This window comes from Manacus vitellinus, unplaced genomic scaffold, assembly GCF_001715985.3.
Source record: "Manacus vitellinus isolate BGI_N305 unplaced genomic scaffold, ASM171598v3 scaffold_21_pilon, whole genome shotgun sequence".
Classification (NCBI taxonomy): domain Eukaryota; kingdom Metazoa; phylum Chordata; class Aves; order Passeriformes; family Pipridae; genus Manacus; species Manacus vitellinus.
In genome coordinates, this window is record NW_021939546.1 from 696,993 (window position 1) to 716,422 (window position 19,430).

Here is a 19,430-nt window from a genome sequence, read left to right on the forward strand (position 1 = left end):
TTGAACCCAAGATTCTCCAGTTCCTGAACTGTTATCTCCAAGAGAGTAAACCTCTAGAGTACATCTCCACATGACACATTTATCTAAAGTGGCTGCACTCATATAATGATGGCTTTTGTTTAGTGATCATGGTCATTTTGAGTTTGTTTAAATACTGCAGCCGAATGCTTATAAACTAATCCCAGAACATTTTGAAATGCTTCAAAGCTTTTAGCGGGGGAACCTCTTGCATGGGCTTTTGTAGATGAAGCTGACCACAGTTCACTGGAACCAGACAGCTCAGATAAGTAAGATGAAAGCAGACATTTCCTGAAAATATCTTGAAAGCTTTCCATTAGTCTGTGCCAGGGGTATACACTAAAAACAGAAAGTGCCCATGCTTGTACAGCAACCAATCTTCACATTGCCTTCTCCATTCTTTCTTGAGCTACTGTATTTGTATCTATTTATCTGCTTCATTTGCTTTCTTGCAACGTTCTTTGGGGGAAAAAGATGCAACTTCCGCATTCTGGTTTACAGTACATTATAAAGCAGCTATTACTAGAACAGAAAACTCTGTTTAACATATTAAAAATTGCTACAGGAAGAAATAGGAATCTACCAATGTCGAAATTACTACAAATTACAATAAATAAGAAATTTGATCTACAGATAATTTTTAAGAGTCACCGACTCCATGACAGGCATGAATGCAATTGTTTGAACATAATTCTCTGGCTGTCAAAGTGTACTCTAAGAAGGTCAATTCAGCATTGCTGAATGTGCTGGTCATAGGAATGCCTCAGGCTAGATTTTCAATAAAGGCTGAGACTGGTTGTTCATATTTTATACAATAATTTGATTGAATAAATCCAACTGCTCACTAGGAACACTAAATACTCCACTGCTGCGTCCTCCAACATTTTATACTTTGAGACATACAGTCACAAGAGTCACACTGTCCCATTTCAGGCACTTCATTTCAGAGCAATGAATGAGAAGCCCAGTTTTCCTTAACAGTCAGTAGACTCAAGGGCACATGAGTACTTTTAACAGCTTGTCAAGGACCAGCAGACTATAGTGAGCCCAGGTTCTAATTTAAGCACCAAAATTCGGCGTTATGACATCTTGCTGTATCCCACAAAGAGTTAATATGCACACTCGTGTGAAGAGAGGACAGCACTGTCATACCATAATACAAGTATGAAGCACTGATGACGCTTGAATTCAGTACAGCAGCAATGACAACAGTTATTCTGTCCAGCAGCTTATCATAAAAAGGGTCAGGGCACTCTGAGACTGCACTGTGAAGTTAAGTACACCAAGTCCCCAGCACGCTCTAGCCATACACGAGAAGGAAGTGGTGAGCCACAACACTGATGCACAAAATGGGGTGCAAGCAAAGTCCAACAGTTGCTACTTGAAACAAAACAACCCTGCCCCCTTCCATACAAAACAAAAAATACTTGAAGTCTTCGTAAGTTTTTTTTGAGGTATACCTGGAAAGCCATGTTCACTCTACCTTCTGTAATCTCTGTTCCCTGCACCCTGGGGCACTTGTGATATGGTCTGCCACCCACCTGGAAAGAGGAAGTATTATCCTCTTCCAGGGTGTAGTTTATGCTGTTTAGTATTGGGAGTAAAATGGTCATCCCACGTCTGAAACCAGGAAAAGACCTGTGAATAAATACTGTCCAAACAGGACTGGAGCTTATGAAGACCCACTCTGTCTCAGGCCCCAAACAACTCCACGATATAAATGACATTACATGTGCTACGATGTGTGTAATCTCTCAGTACAGCTCAATGAGAAGACTTAACAGGGCATACTTCTTTTTATGAGAAATATTAGTAATATATGACAGGTTCCTGGCAGACTGCAGGAGGAGAGAAAAGGCCACAACACGAGGATCTGTATGTGAGGGGTTGCCCATGTCCTCAGTAGCTTTTCCCTGCACACTCTTGGCTTCCACTAAATATTGAAGTTTGATTAGAATTCCCAAATAATTAAGTGTTCTGCTTTAATCTTTCTGGGAATGATGCAACATGTGTCATCTTGTTAGAGGAATCTTACCACTCGTTCTAACCCACCTACATTCTTCTACATCCTCTCCTAAGAGGCACCTGAGAGAAGTTGTTTAAAATCTCAAGATTATGAGCTTGCAAGAACCTTACAATAAGGGGAAGTCAACAGAGGTTCTATTAATTATTTCACTAAAATAATATTAGAAATAAAGTCTACTGTACTTTATCATGAAATATAATTCATTTGTTTAGGGGTAGACCCTTAGAAAGCAAAAGTAAAAAGAGACTTGGTTCTCTGCTTACACTGATTGTTACCAAGATTGCCTACTACTTGTATAACATTTTAAAGCATCTGTAAAACAATCATTAGTTATGTAAACATTTAGAGCTCATCATATGCAGAGACCAGCAACATACTTTAAATTCTGATCAAAAAGTCACCATTTCCTTAACTATACAGAAACTACTTGAAAAATTCATAAGATCTGTTTCACAAATTAACAATTCAACCATAAGAATATATAGTAAAAATGACAAAAGATTTGTTCTTATAGTTGATAAAAAATTTATGCCAAGGCATTCAAGTAAAGTTACTTTCTGTGTTCTGATTTAATGAATCATTTGAGCGGTATCTGGCTGGGTGACACAGATGTAAGGCTCGCTGAAGCCTGCTCTAATGCCTGCTGGTACAGTCTTCCTTGGGACAGTAAAGCCAGAACAATGTGTCAGACTGAAGTAATATCAAGGAAAGTAAGTGCAGTGCTGGGGATGCTCTGAGGCTGGCCCACAATACTTCTTGACCTGTGAATGTCTGTAAGCACTTCTCTGTCCTACAGGCTCCAGTGACCCAGGAAGCCCAAAAGAAGCAGCAGCAGTGCAGTAATAAACAGGCTCTGGAATAAAGAGTTTTGCAATCTTGTAATTTAAGCTCAAGACATACAAAGATTGCTTGATGATTTAACCCTACTGAAAGGCAGTGTCTGACACCGGTGGTGTGAAACCACCAGTGATTTCTTAAAAGGTGAACTAATGTAAATATTTAATACACATTTGTGTTTGTTTAACACACTGCAAAGTTTGTGTCTTGAACCTCAGAAATGTACCTGAATTTGCAAAATACAAATTAAGGAACTCGATGCATATGAATACTGCTTTTACAGATCATGCATTTGTACAGAAGTTTACTCAAAGACACTATAATAAAATCAGGCTTCCCATCAGGAAAATCCTTGTAAAGGATTTAATTCTATAGTAAGTAAAACAAAGCCAACAAGGAACTGTGGCCTTGTAATATCATAATCTTGAGCAACAAAGCTAATCTTCACAAAAATAAAATACTGGCTCCCAGTATTCCTCGGGAGTTGCTAAAAAGGCTTTCCCCTCTAAAAGAAGTTTGCTAAAATATTCAAACAAACGTATTTAGAAGCACACCATATCCTTATGGAAATAATTTGACTTTAATCATAGAAGTAAAACCTTCTAAGAAATTAGAAGTAAAATGAAAAACGAAAAGCTTGACAGTTATGCCAAATCCAAATAATACAATACACGTCATTTTGTCCTACCCTCAGAGAAGGGAAGAATGTCTCTCAGTAGCAAATGGAAGAGGGTGAATTAAACTCCATCCCATCAGCCCTCCTTAAAACCCCCTAAGGCTTAATTTTCTTTTCTTTAACATAACATTCAGTTATTGTTAAAAAGTTATTGCCCATTCTTAACATTTGTTGCAAGTCGGACAATACTGTTTTGTCAAGAGAATTTAGTTCATTTTCACGAGAAAAATGTTTCTCCTGATTCCACAGTAATTTCAATAAATCTTAGCTTCTTTTATCTGAAGATTAAATCTTGTTTCAATAGGTTAGTTAAGACAGTTGCATATAAGAATATTTGACATTGAAAGGTACTTACACAGACAACAAAACAATAGCGATTAGAGTCCATTCAGGCATTTTGTGAATAATATTTCTGTTTGTTAACCTGAAAAGTAATTAAAAAAAATCATTACATTTCAGAGTAAAAGTAAACAGATTTTAACAGCTGAATTTTAAGTTTGCCATTAATACACTGAGTTATAATGAAGCAATTACAGCTGTATCTGAGCAATGCACCAACTTTCAGGCTTCTTTCATCCTGTAATGGAGGAATTGCAAAATTCCCAATATGTCTCTTTTTTCTATATGAAAGTGGGATGGGAAAGACTGAAAAGAAGCTAATTCTTTGAATATGCTCACAAATAGTCCTGGCTGCTGTGAGTCCCACTGGGAAATTCTCCACAACTGTACGTGTGTTTCTGAAAAGACAGACCTTCTTACACTTAGTTTCCCTCCCGTTGGCTTTGGATCCAGATTTGCTGTGAGAGCTAATGTGGAAACAGACTGAATTTTATAAGATACCAGCACCAATCCTCTGATGATTCTTGTTTTTAAAATGGAAACCCAGAATTCTAGTTTATGCAATGGGAGCCAGAGGAAATATAAGAGCCATATAAATATAAATGAGGTGTGAATCAAGAACCTCATGGGTGTGCAACCAAAGTGCTGCTGCACTGAAACCAGCTGACCCCCTTGGCTGAACAGTCTAATAAGACAGATCTGCTCTAAGTTAAGTGCTAACCTGTCCTACAACAATTCATGTGTGAATTGCTATGGCTGAATTTAGGCATGACCCAAGACATGCAATTTCATGGAAAAGTCACAGTTAAAAACGCAGCAGTGGCTGGGCAGGCACCCAAAAGAGCCAGCAGATTTAATTTTATTCAGACAGATGGCACCATTCAACAGAAATAATGAGGGGCAAGTGCCTCCCAGTGTTTGCTTCCTTCTTGCTCTCAGTTTCCCTTCTGTGAAGCCTTGCACAAATTCAGATCCAGAATGAAGATACCCTGTTATTCATACTCACTCCTACAGGCACTGGTGAAGGTAAGAGCTTGTTTAAAATTAACTGTTTGGCAACAAATACAAATCCAGAGTTTTCTTCCCCAGTGAGACTACTTTAAAAAAAAACTTTTAACTACTTTGGACAAGTATATAGTTACCAAAAAAAAAAAAGAAAAAAAATTTACAAATTGAGAAAATAGTAATTGTTGAGATTCAAATTCTGTTAACTCATTCCCCAAAATTATGTTCAAAGTGGTCATTAAAAATGCAGTTATGAATAAGGCCTTTTATGTTTGCATTTATCTATTTCAGAAACCTATTAAAAATTGATAAAATAAATTTGTAATTATCAAAATTATATTATCCTATTTTTCTGCTCAAATCTCCAAATCTTCAAACCAAACTAAGATTTTGAAGCAATGATTCCTCAAGTAGTGTCAACAGCCTGAGTTTTATTAAATTATGAAAGGCAAAACAATGTTTTGCCCTACATAAGCAGGAATTGTCATATCTAACTTGAACCAACAGTTCTGGCAAATACAGATTATATTTGCTATTAAAAGATTAATGTTTAGCAATTACTATTGGAAATAGCTAATTGATCTGGCAACAAAGCTTGTACCTGGTAAAGTGTTAAGTGTTACATTTTTCTGGCTATAGAGCAAGGGCCAAAACAAAGGCTGAACATCTTGACTCAACACTCATGACAGTGATAAACAGTACCAAGAAATGTCTGATGGAATCATCCTGACAGGCAATTCATATGTAACATTCCAGTTAATCTGCTATGATGAGACACAATGAAAGAGACAGCTCCAGGCCACTTGGGAAAACTCTGTCAAATAGAGAAAGCAGCTTTATTTCAATGCTCTACAAGGAGTTATTATTGATTAGAGCACAGGAAGGTGTCATTCTTGTCCACAAACTGAGAGATGCAGTTATTTGTGTCAATTAACTCTTATTCAATGTTAGTATTGATTGGCAAGGTCTGAACACTAGTCATTGCCATCAATATGCTATTTATGACGGAGGTAGTCAAAAGACACAGACAACCAGCAGGATACAGCAATATGGATCTGCTGCTGTCCTACTGTCACCAGACTGGATGAACAGTCAGGCTTCCACAATGAGTAACCTTTCAGTACAACACCTGTCCTAAAACACTTGTGCAGCTGGAAAAAAAAGCCACATTTCAGGCAGATCAGAGTAAAGCTAGCAACCTACAGGTGTGAAGCCTTAAATAACAAGGAGCAGTGGAAGGGCAGTCACTTTCAAAAACAAGCTGTGTGTCAACACCAAGGCCTCTGAAGAGCAAAGCTTTCAGAAAACAGGGAACTGCAGGGCCTCTGTAAGAATGGTTCATTAAATCTTTGCCTTGCCTCTAGCCAAAACTGTTACTTCAGAACAAGCCATGAAAGAGAGGTCTCTAGATTTCTGTCATAAGCATATAATGTGGAAATCTTAAAACTGTACGAAACTTTTTGTGTGTGATTTGAGTTTTGCAGTGGAGTATTTTCTGTTAAAGAGTTTGGCTAAATTCTCCCTTGCTTACCTAAAGAAAGAAAACAATACGCAACTTTCCAAAATGGAATGTCTCTAATTTCTGGGCCTCTGCAGAGCAGCAGACGTAAGCCAGGAAAGTCTGATATCCCAAATAGCTGTGTGGGTCGCTTAGTTGTTAGTTTGTGGGTCTTGTGGTTCACTCCAGCAAGACACACTGCAGCCAGACTTGAGTGCTCCCACCCCCCAGCAGGACCCACGCAGCAGTTTTCACACTCTATGAAGGAGCTCAGACTGAGCAGATGGATCCAAGTAGCAGAAGCTACAGGATAAAGGACTCAAGAGTAAGATGCATAAAAATTCCATCCCAAATGTCCTCCCAATAACTGACTAGCACCCAGCCTGCAAAGGAAGGGGATTCTAATAGGGAAGTTGTAGTAATACAGAGGAGTCCAAGGTGAAAGTTATCAGTAAATAAAAACAGTAAACCCAAAAATGACAAAAAAAAGCATACACAGTTGGTTTTACTTCTTTTCCTTTAGTTGTCTTCCCATTTAATTACCATCAACTGCAAATGATAGCCTGATTTGTAAACAGTGCCTGCTGTGGCAGCAGATTTAAGCACTGTCTAAGTGCCCTGTGCAAGAACTTGGAAAGGGACCACAACAAACTTGAAGTTATAGGAAAGAAACTCAGCAATGCTGGAGCTGACACCTTTTCCTCAGCTGGATTACATTTCCTGGAATTTCAAGGGAACAATTTGACTAAAGGAACACTGTGCAATGGGGATTAGAAAATGGACACCAACATTATTATGCAAAATATTTACTCCCCTAAAAACCATAAAATACAGATGAAAATCTATTTTCAATATGAAATATTATGCCTTAAAAAAACAACCACACATACACAAACACAATCATTTCTCCTCAGTTAATATATAAGTAGCTAATTTTCTCTTAATCTTTTAACAAAGTGCCCTTACACACTCTGGAGACTTATTTGACATCTCAGTTTTCGTAACAAAAGCTTACAGGCACTGAGGGACTCTGTTTGGGAAGAGCTCTAACCATTCTAAAATGTCTCTTGAGATCTCTCTAGTGTGTTTCTTAGCAGTGGTGATTGAATAAAATGCTGCCCAAAGGAGGCTGAACTGCAAGCGTTCCTTTAAAAACCAATAGAGCTGAAAATTGTTGTTGCTTAGTTCACCACATGCTCTTTTACCCTTCTTCAGCTAAGCTCTACTACAGCCATGTGTTTTATCTACTACCCTCTTTGGCAAGTTCTTCAGCATGAAATATTTCCAGTACAAAAAGCAGGAAAAAGCACGAGCATTTATCAGTGCTCCTCTGTAGTCACTAAGTATGTGAACATCATTAACAAAGAAATTTCTAAACCCTGTAAATACAAATGCCATTTAAAATTTCTCCCTGCCAAAGCATTAAATCCAAAGCTTGAGAGAGCACTCAAATAAATTTAAACCTACGTACAGAACTGGAGATTCAAATCTATGCCTTCATCTTAGCGAGCTCTTGTGTATCAACAGACCTTTCCATATCAGTAATGTAAGAAGGAGAAAGGGCCCAAAGGTTTTTATTGCTTCCCTATTTCCTGTTTTTATTATTTCACTATTAGTGACAAAACTCCATTTTTTTGAGATATATATATATATATTATATAACTTGCCTTCAACCACCCCTCATCTCAAATTCTGAAATTCTAAGCAACTGATATTGAGTCTTCACAGGAAGAGAGCCCCAAGACCTTGCTTCTATTACCTTCGATTTACTTCCTAACAAAAAAAAGAGATAAAAATAAACTCACAAAGCATTATCTAAGGGATCAGAAATAGATCAGGGGAGACTTTTAAAATATGATAAATTATTGCTACATGAGCTAAATATTGGGATCAAAGCCCAAATAAATTAATTTAGTTCCACTCTTTAAATATATATATATACATATATATATATGTTTTATATATATACATTTTAGAAGTCTATTTTGGCTACAAGTCTTATTTTTATAAACCACTTCTAAAACTTTATATTCAGGCCACATTGTCTTTGAATAGCAAAAATTATTTAAAATAGAAGTTCTGCTTTTGAGAACCTCCAGGCCTTCTTACATAATCAATCATACAAAAGTAGACTGAAAGAGACCAAACGTAGTTTTTCCAGTTTTATCAATCCATAAGCTAAAGCAACTATTAAGAATTAAAACTGCAGAGCAATGAAACTGTTTTAAGACAGAAGATCTTATTCAAATAACAGGTATCTATACAGTATGTATATGTTGCTTTGATATAACCAAAAATACCTCCCCTGGTTTCAATGTTGCTGTTAAAACAAAAGGTTAATCAGGACTTAAAAGACTGCAATCATAGAATCAAGTTCAAACACTAATAATTCTTTTAAATAAAAGAGATCATGATCAGAGTCAACGGAAGGGAAGACAGAATTTTCCACAGTAAGAAATCCTGCATATAGACATCTGGGTTTTAGTGGCATCCTTCCAGCCCAGATTCCTTGTGGCAAATGCTGCATGAATGAGTTCTGGAAAATTCACATGTAAACCTCATGCAGGTTGAGGATGTGGGAACGATGTTTCAAGAGTGACAATGTACACACAGTTAGCAATTGCTGTTGTTCTTTTCCTGACAACACTTGAGGATGCAGAACATGATCTAGGTCCAAGTTATGAGAGTCGTGTTCCAAAGGAAACCTAAAAACCTTCAGAGAACCTACCACCATTCTGTTTTCCCTCCTTTATCTCACTGTTTCCAAATACTGTCTTTAGTCCTACTGACTGAAGCAGAAGCTTCCTCTGTGATGGTAAAAGTGCCCACTAAATCTACTTCCCTTTAAAATCAGGAACAAGACAGGTCAAACTGGACCATCTTCCTGACTCTAGAAGTTACTGGTAACAATTATTAATCACATTAAAACCATTTAGCCCAGCTGCAGGGAGCCAGAGCAAAAGAAAGCGACAGATCTCAGAAACTCATGCTTAATAGGAGGTGACAAGGTAGCAGAACCTTTAAAAGACTCACCATCATCCTCCAGAGACCACTGGCCTAGTTTTTAAAAATCTACAAATACTCCTGGTGACCTAGTCACTGTCAGGAGCAGGGAAAGGGTTGACTTGTTAGTCCACAGGGAATGGGACATTACCTACATGAACACACAGCTAGAAAAGAGCAAATCTGCAAATCGTTCATCGGCATGTTTAATTAATCAATTAAGAAAAATCTCTAAATAAGGATCAATACTCACTGGAAAGTTTTGACAAGATTTTTCAGCTCTGCATAAATGTCACCTGGAGTGACCTGAAGAGGGCCCAAAACTGCAGGTAATCTAGGGGGCAAAAGACACCAGTCAATATGCATTTTCTTCTCTTTCTTATTTCTTCTCAAGTAGGACTCCTGCCAAAGCTTATCAAAGTTAGTAAAAAGAAAAGGAGTGACTTTTGTGCAATAGATCAGGCCTGTAGTTTTCATTGCAGCTTCTGAGTGGTGTTTGGGCCACCACCTTCACTTCACAACAGCTTGTTTTAAAAAATAAGCTCTAGTTCAGAGTGAACGTGAAGAAGAAATTAAATACAGTTCTACCTACATTTTCTTACTCATTTCACATTTCAGTTCTGACAAGATATTCTTAAAATTATGAGGATTGGAACTACAGGCCTTATAAATTTTTCAAAGGTTTATATTTACTTGGTTCAAAAATAACAATACAGAAGGAAACTACATGTCTGAGACTTGCACACAGAATATACCTGCTCACCTCAGACTTGCACAGATGCAAGAGAAATATCACTCCACTGTGAGCTTGATAGTTGAAACCAAGATGATAGTAATCAGAAAATTTCAAAAGACAGAAAAATACAGGTTTTCTCCTTACCTGACTGTACATAAAAACTGATAGAGCACACACACCGCACATAATGTTTAACTAGTTGTCAGTATTCCCAAATGATGGAAATAATGTGCATTGTTTTTCACATTTAGGATTAAACTTTTGCCTCAGTTCACTCGTTTAATAGTTAATATCCTCTTGCGTTTGAATTTCCATTCACATGCACACAGTGCATCAATACCACTGGAAGAATCACGATTTCTGTTCTGTACATCACTGCATGTTTTACAAAAACTGAGCACAGGACTCTCATGATGCTGGGGATATTCCCTGCTTTATCACAATGAAAACTGTGACAGGATCACTGCATCACTCAGAAAACGTAAAACAATCAACACAGGCCAGACACTTGCAGGATGGTTTGATTCCATGATTGTTGCCTATCCACACATGTTGCAGGTAGAGAAAAACAGAAAGGATTTTTTTCTTTTATTTTGGGGGGGGAAGTTTTGGTTGTGGGGGTTTTTAGTTTAAAAAAAACCAAACCTTTGGCAAAATGTAGTTTGGCTGGCTAACACAAACTACAGGAAAAGTAAATACCCCTAACAAAAATACCAGAATCATGAGCTTCAAAGACTCGACTCATTTATCTGCATTGCCTTGACAATGAGAATATTTTCAAGGTGCTCTCAACTTTGACAATTTAGTAATTCTAACAGCTACAACAGAAATGCCTTAATTTATTTTCTGGGACTCCAAAGCCCTTTTATCTATATGAAGAAGGTCTGATGTTTGGGAAGTTTTAAGATTCAACTCTGAGGGCCTTTAATGCTTGTAGCTAGTGGCATACTGATATCAGCCATCCAAACATGGAATAGAAACTCTTTTAGTAACACCTTTGCTTAAAGGATTATGAGGTTTGAAAACATTGCTTCCTTCTCTGTAGATTTTTTTTACCAGTAACAGTATGCTTAATGTACAAGACAAATACTTGCACTCCTCCCAATCAACTTCAGGTTTTTCAGTTTAAAATTGAGCAGTTGGTACATGCAGACCATGCAAACTGACATCTGCAAGTGTACTACAGGTGACTGTCACAGAAATAAATAAGTGCTTTTGGACAATAGTGGGTTTAAGCTATGACTAAGGCCACCTAGAGAAAGCCAGGCCCATCCTTGGACAGCGTGTTTGTTACTTAAGAATTAGCACCAACTTCAGACTGACATTTAACAAAGTAAAGGATACTTACACTTTTCTCAGTTTTTCAAGGACGATTCGCTTTCTAATCTGCATTTGTGCATTGGAATCAACAAGTGGGAAGGTGAGATCTTCGTGTTGATCATCCTGTGTTAGACAAAACACCTTAGCAGCCATAACCTAGTATTTAATTAAAGTCAGTGCATCAAAACAGCCACAGATTATCAATAAATGTTTAAACATAAGATTACTCTTGTCTCTGAACAGAAAAAAACCCCCAAACTGTAATTTTTTAATGGACAGAAACATGCATAATCTGACCCAACATACAGTGTGCAGCCAGCATACTTTTCTTCTTCCCTGTGTGAGACACCCACTTAGGATGGCAGAAACAAAGTAATAATTCTTTGAAGGCCTATTCAGGCTTTACACAGCCTCCAAACTATTCCACTGGACACTTACTTTGTCTGTGCTTGGATGTTCCTCTTTCTGTGCATGTGTCGCTGCCTCTTCAGCCAAGATGCACCTCCCTTTATAGAACTCTTTCACTCGGAGTTCTAGGAACTCCGTTTCTTTTTTTAACTTTTCGTAACTAGGCACAGGCTTAACTATTCCACCCGGGCCTGTGAAAGGTAAAGAATAATTCAAGCTGTTTTCAGACTCTCTTACAGCAACAGCGTTAAGATCATCGGCTGTATCTAAGTCATCCTCATCGAGTTCTTCAGTCTCTTGGCTGGCAGGTGCTATGCACTCTGAGGAGCACAAAGAAGTATAGTTTGGGCCATAGAGAAATTTTAAAGTTTCCTCAGTTCTCCATTCTGTAAGTGTGTGCCTAAGCACTTCCAGTAAACTGCCTTTGGAATTAACTGGATTCCTCAGTTCATGTTTTCTATATTCTGTTGAGTTAGCTAGTGTTCTTCTAAGATGTTCTGCCCCTCTTTTGCTCACACCTAGAAAAACTATTTGTGATCCACAGGTATTTTCACAGATTTGTGAAGCACTCGATTTCCCTAGAGTAGTATTTTTTGAAGGTGGTGCAGTTATTTCATTATGAACAGAGCAAGCATGCACTTCTTCCTGAGCATCTAATTTACAATGAGAGAGTTGTTCAGTGGCTTCTATCACATCTGAATCTTCAGTTTTAGAGCTGGGATAGACTTTCTGAGCATGCTTTTTTTTGAGGATGCTTTTTCTGGGCAATTGCTGTGTAAAATTGGCTGAACTTGACTGACTTCCTGGTAGGACAGACGAAATAAATTCTTGCTCATTATCACTGCTGCTCTCACTGGCTGTGTCATGAGAACCAGCTTCACATGGCTCTGAAGGTATCCTAGGATTTTCAATGTCAGATGCTTTAATTACTTCATCACGTAGTTTCACCTCTTCTCCAGACCGTCCACTGTAACAGACAACACAAGCCATCAACAAAATAAGAAATGGGTGCTACCTGCAGTAGCTTTTCATTCTCATGTAAGAATGATAAACAAAGCATTTTTCCCCTTAGAGAAGAAGAATGATTTTTGCTTTAAGAATCATAGCTGCTCTTCTAAAAGTCTTCTTGAACTTAGATTTGTACTGTTCTGCAATCAAGATGACAAGTATTAAGACTATTTAAAGACAGGAGTTCTCAGCTGATTATTGTCAGTTAGAAAAGTAAATAAAATATTATTAAGGACAGTAAAATAAGATCAGACTTAGCATGATGAATACTGCAATTTTAAAACAAAGACAGGCATGTTAAAATAAATAGGAATATAGTACCCTAAAATCAGAGGGACAGCAGAGCTGTTTGACCATATGCAAGTTTGCCACCTAATGGCCACGGGTTGCAAAAGAAAACAAACAAAAAGTCACAATACACAGAGAGGTACAAAGAGATGACAGAGTGGTGTGATTTCATTTTGGCTGATACAGACATTTTAGATCAGGAAGTACAGAAGCTTTCATCACATGTAATTGGCACAATTTTCTTTATAAAGAATAGATGGCATAAAATATGCAAAATACAAACAGTGTCTTTGTTTCACATTTCAACGGGCTCAATTGAGACACAATCTAAGAGCAGCTGTACACTAAATCATACAGATCAAATATGCTGGGTTAGAATCACAAAGGAAAAAAAACATTGTGTAGGTTCTAATAAGGTCTTTTCTATAATACAGGAAATCAAAGATTCCCGTTTCACCTGATACGATACTAAAATTTCTAAGTATAGGTGCATATAAAAAAAAATAAAATTGATCAGTGTACCTCTGTCCCTCCTTCAGCAGCTCTATGTCTGGTGGTCTGCAAAAAGAAGACACAGAATGAAGACTTTCCTGCTATTCAATTCTCTCGAAATACACATAAATACAAAAATAGTTGAGCTTGGAAGGGATGCCTGAGGATCCAACACCCACTGTTCAAAGCAAGGCTATGAGAGCAGGTTTCTGCACACGTGTTCACAGAGAGGGACTCGTGTGCCTGCAGCACCAGGCTGTTACAGTGAACAACGTTTAACACAATCAGCAAGTCACATCAATGTTAGTCAGAAAGGACCTCTGTAAGGCTCCAGTCTGACCTCCTGCTTGTAATGCAACTGTCACCAGCAGCAGGTTTGATCAGCCACAAATTCATGAAGTTTAAATCTTGAAAACCTCCAATGACGGAGATTTTAAAACACTGCTGAGTATCCTATTTCCTATGACTGTGAAAATGAGCTCACACCTATAAATTCAGCTAGTTCCCTCTGCTGAAAACCAGGAGACTATGAAAAGTACTGTCTTGGAGAACGAAAGTTGAATGAATTCAGCAGAACATTCTCTATGCAAGTCCTTACTGTTCAACAGTGACACCCATTGGCTCCACTCATTACTGCAAGCCTGTGTTTCCTAAGCTAGGAACAGACTGCATTACACTGTTCCAAAATGGGTATTGCAGGAACAACGTGAAATGGGCAATCTGAAATTTAGATAGGACAAAGAAATTCTTCATGGTGTAGTCTGCTCTCAGATGCAAGCATTCACAGTCTAAGCTGAAGATCAATGCCAAGTGCTGTGCTAAGGGTGATCAAAACATGGTCATGTCTACTAAGCAGGTGTGAGCAGTACTGAGCCTTGTCAATTGTTGTAATCCATATGGCAACAACACTTAAAAGGAACACTGTGCTAAGCTTACACCTTAACATCAGTTACCTCTGCTTCAGACAAATAATATTGATACGCTTCAACTAATTAATTAGCATTGCAGCTTGCAAAGAGAAGTGATATTCTCAAAAAGAGCAATGAATGTATAAGATTATACTTACTTTTCTTCTTCTCTCATCCATACTGGACTTTTAGAAATTTGAGCTTCAAAATATTTAGATGCTCTATAGCAAAAGTTGCTGCAAAAGCACTGGAAATGAAAGAAAGCAAAAAGATATGACTAAAGCCAACTTCAATACTCATAGAAAGGTACAAAAGTAATTGTTTTTTATGCCTGTATTAAGTACCAATTCATGTTTCTTTTCAAGACTATGAGCAGGTTTTTAATTCACCTGAAAAATCAAACATATCAAATAGGTCTATCCCATTCCCCAAAAGCCACTTTTAGCTTCTTTTTTCCCATTTTTCTGCTTTTTGTACTTTCATTACATACTGATAAGCAAATCAGTGTTGACTCCTACATAAAAATAATTAAAAAACCCCCAACAAACTGTTCAAAGAACAAGCCATAACCCAAGACGGTCATACAGTTTAAAACACATGCAATAAAATTCAGATGTTTAATAATTAAAATTTTGGTCAGCAACAGAACTTGGTTTTTTGCAATACTTGGAACAACACCTAAAATTTTGCAGCATCTTTGAAAAATTGACTTGCACACTTGCGTCACAAGGGAAGAAGACACAGCATCTTCTTGGAGTCTTGCCTGGTTGCCTAAAAAAGCAATTCCTAGAATTTCATGTATCCTGAAGTTGTAAACAGAGGAAAGGAATGAATACTAGTGACACTGAAGAAATTTGTTCTGTAACTGGAAATATTTATCTTACAATTTAATGTCTAAGCATCTGTAGGTGACTGCATATCCTGCGAACGGGCAAAGATGATTTTTATACAACCACATGTGTCACAAATGTCTTTCACAGATCAGCTGTACCACATTCAAACTGCTATCCAGGTAAAATTTTCCATGTTATGTTTAAATATAGAAAATATGTGGGTTTGTTTTACCAAAGACAGCATCTAGAAACTGAAACACACAAAAACCTCCTGTTTGTGAAAATTATTTTTGTAAGAACCAAAAATACTGGCTCTAAATCAAAGTCATTATATTAATGCTGTTACAAAATGCAGTTCTGACATTGCAACTACTAGATACATTCTAGAAACAGACTTGTTATCATACCTTTCTTTCAGTGATATCATAAACTCTGTTAGTTTTTGTTGAAATCTTGTACTTCTGCTTTGGCACCTAAAACAGAATGTTTTCACCAGTAAGACTGTTACTTCCATGGTGACTATACAGAAAGCTTCATTTTTAAGTGCAATATGTTCTAACTGAATTGCATACTACAACCACCTTTTCTCTCAATTCTGATGTTGTACCTTCTCACCTGTAAGAACAGCAATTTATCTTTAATCATATGTCTCATCATCAGTAGAAGGCAACTTCAGATCTACAAGAAAGTCAGTGCTGAACATAAAACAAGGGAGCTGCCATGGCAGACACTTTTCTCATGTGTAAGTGCTGAGCAATGACAGACAGGTCCTTCCTTAATTCCTATCTATTTATATGCACTTGAGACTGTAATGTCAGAGACCCCCACCACTACCCAGACAAACCCAGAGAGGAACTTCTGTAAAATGTAATACAATTTCAAAGTGAACTTCTATGTGAATATATGAAGTCCAAAACAGCAAATTTTTTTGTACTCAAGTAGGTTTTTTTTCCAGATAATCAAGTGTACCACTGGTATTACATCACAGGTATCTAACTGAACTGAGTTCTGCTAAAAGAAGTCTGACTATGATTTTGACACAGTTGACATACATTTTTACAGCAGATGTATATGTATTCACATAATAATATCCCTGCATTGTATTATTTTTTCACTTCAATCCTTCTCACAGACACTTGTGGCTATACTGACAAAAGAACAAGATTAGAAAATTTTCTCATGCACAAAGGAAGGCCATGAAGCCATAACTCATTGATCTTTATCACTGTCAAAGTAGATGCTAACTGATTTACCATATAGTAACTGTTGTCTTCTAATCAAACTTTACCTCTCACTTCAGAAGGATTATACTGAAACGGAGTGATATGATGCCTGGCCCATTACTTGGCAGTATTTTAATCTTTGTTTAATCGTTTAAAAAGAAAATGCAAGAGAATCAAAATTGTGATAACAACATTAATGAAAAGCAACTTACATTTTCCAGTTTATTTTGACACAGAGGATAACCACATAGTTTGATGATAGATCGTTCATCAACAATGTCTTTATAGTGAGATGGAGTAATACACTTTCCCTAAAATGACAAGAAAATAGTTCAACAACAGATACTGGAAAATATGTCAATTTTTGTACTCAAAACATCTCATAAGCAAGTAAGTATTTTAAATTTTATAAGTTACCTAGTAAGTTTAATAAACAACATTTAAAACCTACACAGTAAAAATGCTAAAAGGGTAAACAGAAAGAAGACAGACATGGGCACTTCTTTTTACAAATACAAGAGCTTCATAATTTTGTCTCTAGTGTAGCACCCATTTCCATAATTTTCCTTTATTTATATTTACCAGTTTATTTATAACCTTAACAGGAATAATCATCATACTATTCCAGCAAAACTGTGCTGCCAGATAAACCATGATGTATTTATAGAAACTTTGCCTAAATTCACAGATGATGTGATGTAGACCTAAATATTTATACTTCACCCACCAGTCCAGAACCACAGAGGTATATAAAAAGGCTGTGATAATAGGGTGAGGATTCATAAATGTATACAGTCCTGCAAAACTAGGGCATGTTTTCACTGCGGAACCCTTGAAAACAAGGCAATCATCATCAGAGCTCATGAGAGAGGCAATCAATGGTTTGTCTATTTTAAAATGCAGTAAATTGTTCCAAGAACTTTGGAAAAAAAAGCAGCACACTAAGATACAAAACAGTACAAAAACTTGCAACACCTACAGAATTTAGAAGGAACTCCTCAGTAATGTTCTCCTCCAGGAGCTGTTCAACAATAGACAACGCTTTTTTCTCAAATTCAATCTTCTTTCTCATAGCAGCTTCCAGAGCTGCTTTCCTATAACAGAACAGACACTGAATGACACAGAGGGCAGATTTTCATAAACAAATTTCCAGCCATATCTTTATCTTTCTTCTGAAATACAGTAGCTTATACTTTTCTGCATCACACTATGTGGGCCAAACAAAGCAACGAGTAATTGGACTAGTAATTCTGTTATAACCACAAAGGAGTTTCCAACCTTGGTTTGTTTTATTTCCACTCTGGTCAGGAAAAGTATTGACTCTAATTGCATTGCAATACACCCCCCTCAAGGTGACCCAACTCTTCTTGCAAGAGGGAAACCAAGAACTGGCTGGAGAAAGAGCCTAGGACACACAATTTATAGAGTGTTGTCGAGAGAATAGGAGCTGGATAAGACAAGAAGAGTGGGAAGAAAAAAGGACTGGAACATGATTGTACATGAGGTTACAAAGTAAAAGAAGGAATAAATCAAACAAATGCTACTACAGTAGATTTCCTGAATGCTTTTTAATGTGAATAAGTATAAATGGCAGGTATGAAGTTAAGATGGCAAAAAGCAAGTATTACTAAGGAAATACAATTGTGCAGGTTGGATTCATAGACTTTTAGCATATTATACAATGCACATATGTGCATGCTGTTAGAAGTTACACAGCATCACTCCAAACAAGCCTGCATGATGACGCTGCTGATCTCCTGCAGGTAGTCATGGTACTCTGAGAAAGACAAAAGACAAGCAAGGCAGAGAATGCCATTTCAAAGTGAGGTAAAATGACACAAATGTCGCTTTTTGTTAGTCAGAAACTATACCTCTGAGCAGCATCTCCATTCTTTGGAGCAGCTGAATGCTTATTTCCTAGAAATCAAATATAAAAATGTAGAAATATAGAAATTAGTGTACTTTCTTCCTTTAACACTGGAAAATACAGGAATCTGAAAAAAAATTAAAACCTCTAAACTGTAAGCATAATCAAGACAATTGCTTAGAAACTTGCTTTTGATGGCCGTGACTTCAGTAAGCTAGTAAGCATTCAGCAACTAGTTAGACACAAGTGCGAGGACAGACAGACCCAGCTCTTCCCATACTTCCCATTCATACACCATGTTCTGCATACTCAAAAAGGGGAGAATAATTCTGACAGTTATGTTGTGCAAATCGCACCCCGGCTCTCCGGGCCAGCGTTACCCCCGCACCCCGCTGTCCTCTCGGCTGTCCCACCGCTGGCATTTGCTCGAAGCTCACAAAGAGCCACTGCTGCCACCGCCGCCCTCGCTGACCCCCGGCCTGCCCCTGACCGGCGGTGACACGGGGGCCTCGCAGCGCGCTCCCTGGACGAGAGGCAGCAGGGGCGGGAGGATACCGTGTTATGCTTTGACACGAGGAGCAGCAGCTCCAACCGCTGCCGACCGCTGTCGAGGGCCGGGGCCGGGCTGTCCCCGCACAGCCCGAGGGGACGGCGGGGTTCCCAGAACCCGCCTCGCCCGTCCTGCCGCCCATCGCGCCACGCACCCGCCCGCCCGGCCCGGCGGAGGCCCGCCGAGCCGTCCTGCCCTCCCCTCGGCACATGCGAGTTGGGCGAGCCCGCCGCTGTGCCGCCTGAGGCACGGGGAGAGCCCAAGGGCGCCAGGCGGGGGGCGGGCGCGCGGAGCCCACCTGCGCGCCGCCGGCGGGCCTGCCCGTCCCGGCCGCCATCGTCGCCATCGCCGCCGCCCCGCCCGCCGACCTCTCACCCGGGCGGAGCCGCGCTGGG

The 19,430-nt window shown here is 38.4% G+C and overlaps 1 protein-coding gene across 2 annotated transcripts in view; it reads right to left on the reverse strand.

The window, feature by feature from the left end:
• Positions 1 to 18,565, reverse strand: part of RPAP2 (RNA polymerase II associated protein 2) — a 32,656-nt gene extending 14,091 nt beyond the window's left edge. Inside the window, exons 1-10 of one of the 2 annotated variants that reach the window (XM_018072280.1) lie at positions 18,490 to 18,565; positions 17,598 to 17,712; positions 16,831 to 16,929; positions 15,803 to 15,868; positions 14,721 to 14,809; positions 13,685 to 13,720; positions 11,897 to 12,833; positions 11,487 to 11,581; positions 9,656 to 9,736; positions 3,913 to 3,981 (exon numbers count right to left, since the gene is read on the reverse strand). In XM_018072280.1, coding sequence (XP_017927769.1) covers positions 3,913 to 3,981; positions 9,656 to 9,736; positions 11,487 to 11,581; positions 11,897 to 12,833; positions 13,685 to 13,720; positions 14,721 to 14,809; positions 15,803 to 15,868; positions 16,831 to 16,929; positions 17,598 to 17,690 — 1,565 coding nt within the window. In that variant the 5' untranslated portion in view covers positions 17,691 to 17,712; positions 18,490 to 18,565. Of the gene's footprint in view, positions 1 to 3,912; positions 3,982 to 9,655; positions 9,737 to 11,486; positions 11,582 to 11,896; positions 12,834 to 13,684; positions 13,721 to 14,720; positions 14,810 to 15,802; positions 15,869 to 16,830; positions 16,930 to 17,597; positions 17,713 to 18,330; positions 18,392 to 18,489 lie in introns of those variants that run through there. The other variant, XM_018072279.2, reaches the window with a different exon arrangement.
• Between the last annotated feature and the right edge of the window lie 865 nt (positions 18,566 to 19,430).